Here is an 11,259-nt window from a genome sequence, read left to right as displayed (position 1 = left end):
GCTAGTAGCAGTGCTGCACATCTAGGAACACAGCAGGTGGGCAGTGGAAAGGGTCCTGGAAAGAATGACACTATGGGCAGCACGAGCAGGTGTCATATGATTGTGTGGCACCGCCAAAGCATTGAGTTGGTTGCGTGCAGTCTCAGTCAGCTACATGACAGCTCAGAAGAAACATCAGAAATAGCCCCCTACCATCTGTCCTCATCACAATGTAGTCCATAGTTTGGACTCCTAATAGCGAAAACATGTAGAGTTCCCAGTGGGAAAGCAGGGAAGTGTGCACTCCTTGTCTTTAAAATCCTGTTGTGGCAATAAGCAAACAAACAAGCAGGTAAACAAACAAACAAATAAATAGACACAATCCTCAAGCATAATCAGAAGTTGCTAACTTACTTCATACACACCTCTGGCAAGAGAGGTGTTAAAAGTAGCAATGAGTTCTTGTTTTAAAATGTTAAAATCATTGAAAAATTGTGCAGAGTACAAGAAAAAAAAAAGGTATAAAATGTCTGCAGAAAATTAAGGAGCTGTATCTGTGTCTTCTCTCAGGAAAAATAAATAAATAAATAAGCAAATATGTGGAATAAAAAGGGTTTCACAAAATACTACATCTGAAAGGACACTCCAGCTACGTGCAGTAAGGCATTACATGAAGCAACAGCTGGAAGCTTGAGTCAGATCTACTCCAAGTGGAAGTGGGAAGCACTGAAGGCTGCTTCAGCACAGTGACAAACTGCTAAGGCAGGGGCAGAATTCCCATGCAGCTCGTGGTCTCTCCCAGTTGGCAGAGTGTGCCTCTCTGGAGTCAATATTAGTTTCCCTGACCTTCTGAAAAACTGTATTATCAACAGCACAAGATATCCATTTGGGCAGATTCAAAACCAGAAGGATCTCTACTGGTCAGTAAATGTTTAATCTCTGAAACATATGTTGGCTAGGCAGACTGCTGTGCATAGGATGTAGTGCTGGTGCTGGATGCAGCATTCACAGGGATGGTGAGCAGCACATGCTGCCAGTCCTGTTACATTTCCCTTCCCTTTTTGTTCCTGTCTTTCTGAATGTTAATGCTTTGTTTGATGGGGTATTTGCTTGTCCAGAGAACTGTTCACAGTAATGCCCCATTCTTTTGTGAAAGATTACAGCTCAATTAGAAGATAACTTTGAATTGTGTTATAGGAATGCGCCCAAGGCATGTTGCAAGGTTCTGCAACTTGCTGTTCATCAGAGCCCACCATTCTTCAGCCATAGCAAGAAGCTACAAAACAAGATTTCCTTTTCACATTACCGCAATGAAACATTACCTGTCTGTGAACACAGGCTGTGGCCCATGCCAGTGCTTTAATGGTACATAGTCAGCTCTAACCCATATCCTTTCTAAAAGTGTTCTTTCCCTCACTGCTATTGTTATTTTCTCCCTAGGATAACTCAGATGGTTTTATTTCAAGCCTTTGTTGTTCTTTATGTGAGTCAACTCACCTAAAGTCCTTTAGTTAGAACCAAGAAAAACCATTTATATATAATTATACTAAAACAGTGAGATCATTATTGAATATAATGCTGACCCAGGAATTCCAGGATAATGGAGACTGATTTCAGAGAGTGCTAAAACACTGCCGACACTTTTTCATGAATGCTTGGACTGCTCTGCCTTGAAGTAAAACAATTTGCTCGTGTCTTACATTAGACAGTTTTACAGTCAAATAACTGTTACAAAAGAAGCTGTGGATACACCAAGCCACATCAGTGTCACTTCCAGTAACATGTACTGGGGGTGAGGTAAACCCACTCAATTCAGACCTCAGGGAGAGATTGTCCAGGGGAAGCAGCCTGGACTCTGCCACACTGTTGTACACAGTCGCATGTTGCTGCTGCACTTTGCTTTTTCTCCTTGCTTGAAGCACATGCTAAGCTGTGGTGAGAGTCAGGTGTTACTTTTGCTATTGCTCAAAGTCACTGGAGAAGAGCTTGTGCAACCAGCAGGGAAATGTGCTGTGCTTTCAGAGCACACGTTCCAAGTGTACTCACTTGTAAATGTGTCACCCAGTAGACTGATACCTTTGAGACAGGCCCCGGCATCTCCCGGACAGGGACGCTGCCCGGTGGGGACGCCAGGCTGGGAGAGGGGCCCTTCAGTCCCAGTGCGGTCCCTCGGGCTCTTGCCGCAGGGAGCTGGTGCATTCCTCCACTGAGAGCAGCCTTTTGAATCCCAGCCATGGGGTGAGTCCTTCCCGCTACTGTGGTTATTTGCTTCCTGGACAGGAGAAATGAAGCCATAGAGTGTTAGATACATTTCTTTTCCCAGGCCTGGTACCTACAGTCCTTGCCTTTGTTCCCATCCCAGCCATGAGCACACAATTAATTTAGGTTAGCAGTGAGGGGAGCACCGGTGGGACTGAGCTGTGCAGCCAGGGCTCTGAGTTGCATTGCAGTACAGAAAACAAACTTACTGAACTAGAAGAGGGAGGAGACGATGTTTAAGTTATGACTTTTCTACACCTGGTGTAGAAAGAAAACAAAACAAAACAGAACAAAAACTTATGATCATTGGCACTGAGATACCTTTTATTTTTTATTTTTTATATTTCAGCAATAGATGAGCATTAACAACAGTTCTCAGACTCTGGATCATAAAAATTGTGTTTTTGGTAAACAAAGCAGTGGTAAGTACAAGTCTTTTTAATTATAAAGATTTTCTTTTGAAATGTAATGGAAGAATTCCGGGCCTTCAAAATTCAAAGTGTCTGTTCTTTTCAGTTTTCCCCCATATTTTTGGAAAACTAATGATATGCTTTCATTTCCCCCCCGTATTTTTGTCTTCATTTCAAAAGCTTTACAACTAAGTTCAATAGGGTCCCTTTCCTCAGTCTCTGTGAGTCGTGCTATGGATGCTTCAGCGGCTGGCATCGATATGAGAGCCTCCATCCCCGTATTAGACACCGAGCTTTCCTGTACACCGCCGTCGAAGCTGCTTTGGGATGCGTTCAGCTGTTCGTGTCAGTGCGCTCACCGGAAAGCCGTGGAATAAGCCGCTTTACCTTCCCGACAGGTTGTTTTTACCACGGGAACCGTGCACGAGCATCCTCATTCATTCCCGGCATTTCCCATCCTAAGTTCCCAGGAAGGTTCCTCCCGGTGAGATAACTTTTCACCAGCTTTGGCTGATCCCGGAGCAATGCTGGTGGCGCTCCCAGGCGCACGCTGGGTCTGGGGGCATTACCTTACCCGCAGGACGGTCCCCGCTTCGTGCGGGAAAACCCTCCCCGGCACGGTGGGCGGAAGGGAAAGGGCAGGAGCAAGCGGCGGCTGAAGGGGGCTCTCCTCTCCCTGCCCTGGGTTGAGTCCCTCCGTCCCGAGGAGCCGCTGCGCGGTTGAGGGCGACGGGAGGGAGCCGCGCTGCGTGGGGGGGAGGCAGAGCCGGGGGGGACCTCAGCGCGGCGCGGTCTCACCCCTCAATCACTCCTCCCACAGTGAGCCGTGCCTCTTAACCCCCGGGATCCTCCCTCCCGCCGAGCACTGCTCCGCTCTGCAGAACGCGAGTTGATGTCCGAAAAACGAATTAACGGCCTCGGACAGCCATGAGCTGTCTGGATGTTATGTACCAAGTGTATGGTCCCCCCCAGACGTACTTCGCCGCAGCCTACAGCCCCTACCCGCAGGTACGTGAGGTGGGAGGGGTGGCGTCGGGAGGGTGGCCCCCGGGCCTCACCAAAAGGAAAAAGGGAAAAGGAGAAGGGGAGGGGGTGGGGGAGAAGAGCCGGAGTCTGCGATGGTGAGAGAAGCGGGGCTGCATCCCACCCTGGTGCGGGGCTCGGCACGGTACGTACCGCCGGGACTGCGGGAGAGAATGGGACATCAGATCCGATATGACATTTAAGGGATTTTTCCCCCACTTTTTTCCTTTCCCTGGCCGGGCTCCATCCGAGCTCGGCGGCTGCAGACAGCGATGCAACCGGGTTGCAGAGGGCTACCGGGGAAGGGCGAGGGAGGGTGCACCACCTTTCTTGGGGTTACCGGGGATGATCCCGCTCCAGCCCCGCTCGGCGGCGGGACCCCGCGGGCTGCCCTAGGGACACGCGTGTGCAGCGTGCAGCGATCGGTAAGGGGATGCCTGTGCGTGTGCAGCCCGGGCTGTATGTTGAACCCGGTGTTCCTGTTCTCTTGGCAGCACCTGCTGCACCTCTCAGCTCCCCGTGTTTCTTTAGAGGTGTTTTTCTTCCTTTTTCTTTTTCTTTTTTTTTTTTTCTTTTTAAAATGTATTTGTTTATTTATTTCTCCCCTCATTGCTTCGGAATAGGAGATCTGCATTCCCTAGCAAACGAAAAAAAAGAAAAAAAGGAGAGGAAGAGGCGAAAGCGCCCCGGGCCGCTGGCGGGCTGCAGCCCCGGGCGTGCGGGATTGGGGGCTGGCAGTCACGCTCCGCTCCGCTCCCTCTCCGCGCAGCCCCAGAGTGGCGGCTCGCGGGACACCTCCAGCCCTGGCATCGAGGCCGGCATACCTGTTACAAATAGCAGATGATGTGTTCCCCCACCTTGTCCCCCCCCCCCGCCCGTCCGCACGCGGGTGACATTATTTAGGGGGCTAATTATTAGCTCAATGGCTGAGCCGGCAGCCAAGTGGAAAGGCGGCAGTCACGGAGAGACGTTATTAAATATCCCGCGCCGCCCGGTTCAGGGCTCCCGCCCGCCCTACTCTCGTTCTTCCTCCGGTCCGATCCGGCTCTGCTTCCCCGGCTCATCTTAAGGAACTCCCGGCGGCTGCGGGCAGAGAGACCTCGGGAAAAATCCGTCGAACTTCTGAGCGCCCGCTCTTTTTTAATCCCGGAGGGATCCAGTAAAAATTGTGCAATCCTGTAGGAAATACCTGAGGCTTCCCGCTTGCCAGAGAAATACCTTCTGCCCTGAAACGTGTTTGAAGCGGACAGCTTTGATTTTTTTCCCCCTTCCTCTCGTTTTCCACTTTGTTTTGTAGGTCATGCTTTTCTCTTTCCCCCGGTGTCGGGATCCGGCCCGCAAAGAGCCTCTGCGTGCGGAACTTAGTGCCGGGAGCTGAGTCCCGCGCGTCACCCCGCTCCCGGCAGTGCCCATCCCGCACGGCACTTCCAGGCTCGGGCGACCCGGGGGTGCGGCAGGACCGCAGCTCCCGCATGGAACTCGGAGCGGGTCTGGGCACTGCATCCCGCCTGGCCCGGGAACGGAGGGCCGAGACGAGGGCCAGCACGCCTCGTTGCTTCGTTTCCCGTCCTCCCTTTCCTTTCTCTCCCTCCAGAAACTCGCCTTGTACTCCAAAATGCAAGAAGCCCCGGAGAGCGGCAGCAGCGCCGGCGCCAGCAGCTCCTTCTCCAGCCACGCCGCCGCCAGCATCAAGGAGGAGGAGTGCAGCCCCGAGAAGGAGAGGCCCCCGGAGGCTGAGTACATCAGCTCCCGGTGCGTCCTCTTTACCTACTTCCAGGGGGACATCAGCGCCGTGGTGGACGAGCACTTCAGCCGGGCGCTCAGCCAGCCCAGCAGCTTCTCGCTTGGCAGCGCCAAGGCGGCGCGGAACGCCGGCTCCTGGCGGGGTGAGCACCGAGGAGGGGTGTGGGTGCTGACGTTCTGAAAGTGCAGGGGATGTGGGGGTGCAGGTCTAGGAGCCACGGCAGGAATCCTCCATGTCCCTTGGCTTTGAGTTTGGGGCTGTGATGAGCAAAGGTGGGAGCAATATAAGAAGTGGATGCAGGCACAGGTTTTTTGTGCCTATATCACAATTTTACACCGTATAGGCTCATGGGGTATCCGAGGTGGCAGGGAACACCTGACCTCAGGCATCGCTACATAGCAGCTTCAGGGACCATCCCTCATCTGCCAGTGCCCAACTGAGAGCCGACTGCACACCTTCCCCACGAATTCCCATCAGTTTTCTAAGAATGAAATACTACTTAAAGTATTTCACAAGTGGAAAATGCTCAGCACTAAAAGCTGAAAGATTTCTTAGCTCCTCAGGAACTTCTTCCCTTTCTCCTAACACCAGAAGGCTCAGAGCTTATATACTTCCCTGGCAAATGTTTGTATCAGCAGCACTGTCTTCACAATCAGTAATGTGTAGCATCTACTTTTGCACTATCATTTATCTCTATTCCACGGGGTCCTTGTCCTTTGCCCTGTCAATCCTCAAAGAGCTAAAAAATGCTTCCCAAACATGCTAACAAGAGCCCCAAGCAACAGAAATTACCCCCCCATAGATTAAGCACATTTAAGCTGATTGCGCATCTCACGCTATTCCTGGCTGCTTTGAAACCACACTGAGGAAGCAGATGCTTTCCTGGCAGCACTGGGCATCCTCTAAGGTGTTGAGCGTAAATGCTTCAAGAGGGAGATTAGTACTAAATAAATAAATAAATAAATAAACAAAAGGAGAAACCCAACCTTGACAATTGCTTCGATTCATAATGATTCTGACTCAGTTTCCAGACTGAGAGAAAAAGGAGTTTCTCTCACCTTAGATAACAATCTTTTCCCCTAAAGAAGTACTAAAAGAAGCCTGGAGCAAATTGTTCCAGCCCTGGGCTAATTGTGCTGAATGACTGGGCTGGGGAGGGCTGCTGGTGGGCAGGTTTGCGTGTTTGGTGGTTGTTTGTAAGATAACTGCAGAATGAGAGTGAAGAGGAGCCCTAGGGTGTCGGATGCCAGGGCTGAGAGTGCTCATCCGTTATTCCTTTCTCTCTGCTTCTAGATGGCTCCTTCCCGATGAGCCAGCGCAGCTTCCCCCCATCCTTCTGGAACAGCGCCTACCAGCCCTCCTCGGTCCCTGTCACCCTTAGCAGCCCCCTGGCCACCCACAGCGAGCTGCCCTTCACCACCACGGACCCCTATGCCCCAGCCTCCCTGCATGGCCACCTACATCAGGGCAGTCCTGAGGCCTGGCATCACGCCCACCACCACCACCACCACCATCCCTACCTTGGGACACAGAGCACAGCCTACCCCCGCCCCACAGCCATGCACGAGGTCTACGGCCCTCACTTTGACCCTCGCTATGGTTCCCTGCTGGTGCCCACTGCCTCCGTCCGCCCCCACCGCCTCACCCCCGCCTCCGTGCCCACACCAGTCAGCCCACCCTGTGAGCTGAGCAAGGGCGAGGCGGGCCCTACTGCTGCCTGGACAACATCGGGAGCCTTCCCCAATGCAGCGGGAGATGTGGCACAGAGCCTTGGCCTCAACGTGGATGCAGGTGAAGAGAGGTCCCTGGCCTTTCGGGGTCCCCCCAGCTCAGGGCTAACCCTGGTGGTGGGAGGGGAGGGCTCTGTGTAGAGGGCAGCTAGAGGAAACATATGGGTGTGTGAGCTCCCAACCCATCCAGTGTGTCCTTCTTTGCATTCCTTGGCCAGGCAAGCAAGGGCAATGTGTCACCCACTCCACATATCTGGCTCTCAAGACACACTCTGAGGTACTGCTTGCTTTGGGCCTTGTTCTGTGCTGGAAGCCTGATGGATCCCCGAGGGCTGTAGCTCAGTCCGGCCATAGGGCAGTCGCACAGCTCTGTGAATTTCTGCAGCTTTCTAAATGGTTTCCTTTGCTTACTTTTTTTTTTTTTCTCCCAGTTTTCAAAAAAATGCTATTCTATCTGCTGAGCATGTAAGGGCAATATCTATCCCTGTGACCAGGGAGGCTAGTGCTAGTGGCCTGCCCCTGGCCAGCTGTAGGGCTGCATGCTCATAATGGTGCTGCAGAGAGGACAGAGTCATGGACAGCAGTGCCAGCTCCTCAGGCTGCAGCTCCTTGTCTGCAGCGGCAAGGAAAGCCTGCTCAGCTGCTTGGCTTCCTCATGATAAAACCCAGTGACCACAATCACTGGTTGCTCCATGCAGCCTCACTTCAGGTTAAAAAGAGACATGTGCCTCTCCTCACTGCAGCCAGGGCTCTTCTCGCTTCACCGCTTTCTTCTAGCCCTGGGGAGCCCAGGCTGAGCCTCTGATCTCATGTGGCAGAAATGGAGTTTGTCTTTCTCTTTCCTTAAATGCCTGTACCTATTTTTTCTTCTTCCCTTTTTTTTTCTTCTCTCCATTCTCAGGTTTGCAGCCTCAGGACAAAAGCAAGGATCTGTACTGGTTTTAGAGCTGTCCTTCACTCTTCCTCCCCTGGCTCTCCCCTGTAGATCTCTGCCTCTAGGCATGGTGGCATTCAGAGCTGAAGTCGGGTCAGTTTGTAACAGCTTCTGGTCTTGGTTTGCAGCTCGGCGTTACTCCTTCTGTGGTGGACCCCTTCTGAGCTGACGAGCTGACTCAGAGCCTCCCAGACCCCCTTGCCCTTTTCCAAGCCTACCATGGTCCTGCAGCTTGGGGACAGACAACGGGACTTAAAACAACCTGGCTTTGCAAGGATGATCCTTTAGACTTATTTTGGAGGTGAAAACCCCTCTGCTGAGAGAGGAGAGCCAAAGACCATGAACTATTTAAACAAACTCCACAGTCAGAATTGCAGTTGGACTATTTTAAAAGAGTCAAATGACGTCATGAACCGTGATGCAAAACCACTGGCCTTCTTACAAGGGACAGAGGAAATTGTGGTTATTTCGGTGGTGTGAATATATATTTTTTTTTATGGAGGTGAAAATTATTTCTTGACTTCAACATGGGAAAAACTAATGTAGCAGTTTTGAACTGGAATCTTACTTTACAATTCAGAAAAGGAAAAGGAGAAGAAACTGGAACTCACTAACATTTTTTGGACTACTGAGGAGCTAGTCAGATTTTTCAGCATTGTGGTTATGAATGGCAAGCGCCGAGCTTGGGCCACCTGCCTTGGGCTTACAGAAGTGCAGCTGTTCCGCGGACAACTGTTCAAACTCCAGAAATATGAAAACCAAGGTGGCACTTGTCAGAATTTGACATAACATTTGCATTGAATGTGTAATGGTTGTTTGTTTTCTTTTTCTTTTCTTTTCTTTTTTTTTTTTTTTAACAAGAAATATTTTATGATGAAAACAAAACCCTCTTAAAGAAGGGGGAGAAAGGAAACCCGGGAAAAACTGCCCGCCCTCAACCTGGCAACCTTTAAGGGGAACATCAGAAGGATAGGCACTTGTGGGACAATAGGTCTGGGTTGCCTCTAACGCTTCCCTTTGTCTACTTGTTGCTGTCATTTTGTCACTTTAATAATTGTCTTGCTTTGGTTTGAAAGGTGGAATAAGATATCTATTTAACGGTAGGAAAGCTGCATTAAAGGTATTCCTTCTTTCACCCTGAGTGCTTTTATAGGGAATTAAAACAGAAAAAGAGAAATGAGGCGGGTTAGAAACTTCAGGATGAAGAAAATAAATACCTGTAGTGTGGATGGAGTGAGTTATTTTACTAGTCTGCATTAACGCTAACTAGAAATCCCAGCAGTTGAAAATAAATTCTTAATGTGTAGAAAATATGGTGATAAATACAAAAGACAAGAAAATGCAATGTTATGGCAATGCTTGCTATTTAGCATAGGGTGTCTCTGTAGGATAGGCTGCAGAAAGGGTGGCACCCCATAGTAAGAGGTGCTTCCTCATACACCTGATAAAAAAGGGAACTATATTTTGCTATTCTGGAGTGGTACATTAAAATGTTATTATAAAGGGTCGAATGACTAATTAAACAGTGCAGAAATAGCAAGTTCACCCTATGCTTGCAAGCTGATGTTTTTACAGGCAAAGCATCAGATCCCAACACTACAGTGTCTCATTTTGTTCCGTCTTTTCTTAATGCAACATCTTTGAAGGCTGACAAAGTTCAGTACATGTGAGAGGAGAGTCCTGATGCCATCCCTCTAACACTGGGAGAAGCAGTAGAAAACAGACTTTTGTGATGTGATAGGAGATTTTACATTCTGAGACTTGGGCAAAATGTTCACTGTGTTGGAAATGGAGAACTTGTTGCGCCTAAGTTCTCAACCAGAAGTATATTTATGGGGAATAACAGGAACATTAACAGCAAGAAAACAACAAAGCAGTGAGAATAAGTATTGCAAGGAGCTGCTTTGAAATAAAAAGAGGGCAGAACATCCCTGGCCAGAGCTGGGCAAAGGTCAGGATAAGGCTTGTGGTGGTGCTTCAGCCAGACAAACCCACAGGCATGTCGTCACAGCCGTAGGCTAACTGGCAGGCTGGAAAGGGCAAACAAACAGCTCCAGATTTTGTAGCGCTGGTTAAGCCACAAATGTACTAAGTCTTCTATCATGAAGGAAGACAGCAGCACTTAGCAGGAGAAAAAAAACTAAAAATGGCATTTAACTTTATTGCTGCAGAGGCTTGAAGATGGCAAGGTCTTCCTGTGAACAGTCACCTGCATTTTTCTTTAGGTTGTTTTTAAAGTTTTAGGGTTTTTTTTAAGTTATTTTTCTTGTTTGTTTTTTCTTTTCTTTTCCTTTCCCTTTTTTTGTGTTTTTTTTTTTTTTTTAATTTTAATTTGGCTTTTGTGTAGACTATGCATTTGTTTCCTTTTTCTTTTATTTTTCCCCCTCTTTTTGTAATGGGGAGCACTGGGCAGTAGAGCCCAGATATGTTTGGATACATTCATGTAAGCGGATATTTACTGTGCTGACAGTTACCATTCATTTTGACTGGGAGCATTTTCAACCATGAGGATTTATGCAATGAATACACGAGTATTGCTTCTGATACTTGCTCTCCAGATAGTTTTTATTGTTGTACTGTGGAAGTACCTAAACACCAAAGTCAAGTCTTTGGCTTATGGTGTTAGGTGCTATGCAAACCACTTTTAAAAAGGCTCCCACTTTGGGTGCGCTGCAGTCACAGGGTGTTTTGATGAAACAGTGCAAATCACTGGGTTGTCCTGACTGTGGGAGGCTGCCCACAGCACTGCCTCTGAGATTCAGGTGTGAAGCTGTGCAGGGCTAGGGCTACAGTTTGTATTGCCAGAGCAGAAACTTCACCCTGAGCGTTAGGCTGCCCAGCACAGGGTGAGTGAGTTTCCCAATGCAGTAGCAGTGTAAATAAAACCTCGGTGCTATTTCATAAATCTGTTTTGTTTCTCTTTGCATCATAGACTAATAATTGCTTAATCAGGAATGTGCACAAAAAAAGATCTGTAAATGCAAAAGGTATGCTTTCTCTGTGTTACGTGCATCTTACATGTCATTTGCAAACACCTAGGGTCTCCCTTCGGCCTGCAGTTTTGTACTGGCTACTACTCTCCAGCAATAGTCAAGCAAATAGATTGTTTCAGTGGTGACATACAAACAGACATAATTTGTGACAGTCCTTATAGGCTCTGGGGCAGGAGGCAAAGGGCTC

General features: G+C 49.1%; 1 protein-coding gene across 4 annotated transcripts; it reads left to right on the top strand.

The window, feature by feature from the left end:
- The first annotated feature begins 2,555 nt into the window (after window positions 1–2,555).
- Window positions 2,556–10,984, top strand: VGLL2 (vestigial like family member 2). Of its 4 annotated transcripts, none has more exons than XM_015858805.3 (5): window positions 2,556–3,656; window positions 5,266–5,557; window positions 6,709–7,206; window positions 7,364–7,422; window positions 8,208–10,984. In XM_015858805.3, exons 1-5 carry the CDS (start codon window positions 3,576–3,578, stop codon window positions 8,241–8,243), a joined length of 966 nt encoding a protein of 321 aa, XP_015714291.2. In that variant the 5' UTR covers window positions 2,556–3,575; the 3' UTR covers window positions 8,244–10,984. The 4 variants fall into 4 exon arrangements, with proteins under 4 accessions (XP_015714291.2, XP_015714290.2, XP_015714294.2 ...); XM_015858804.3 differs by having other exon boundaries at window positions 8,047–10,984; XM_015858808.3 differs by lacking the exon at window positions 7,364–7,422.
- Window positions 10,985–11,259: the final 275 nt, after the last annotated feature.

Source organism: Coturnix japonica, chromosome 3 (genome assembly GCF_054131305.1).
Source record: "Coturnix japonica strain WE chromosome 3, WE-NBRP24, whole genome shotgun sequence".
Classification (NCBI taxonomy): Eukaryota; Metazoa; Chordata; class Aves; order Galliformes; family Phasianidae; genus Coturnix; species Coturnix japonica.
This window is presented reverse-complemented; position numbering and strand designations above follow the sequence as displayed.

Coding starts and splice junctions, on each gene's coding strand:
- VGLL2 (XM_015858804.3), top strand. CDS start 3,576: ATGAGCTGTCTGGATGTTATGTACCAAGTGTATGGTCCCCCCCAGACG. Junction 5,558..6,708: donor GAACGCCGGCTCCTGGCGGG/GTGAGCACCGAG, acceptor CTCTGCTTCTAG/ATGGCTCCTTCCCGATGAGC. Junction 7,207..7,363: donor TGGCCTCAACGTGGATGCAG/GTGAAGAGAGGT, acceptor TTCCTTGGCCAG/GCAAGCAAGGGCAATGTGTC.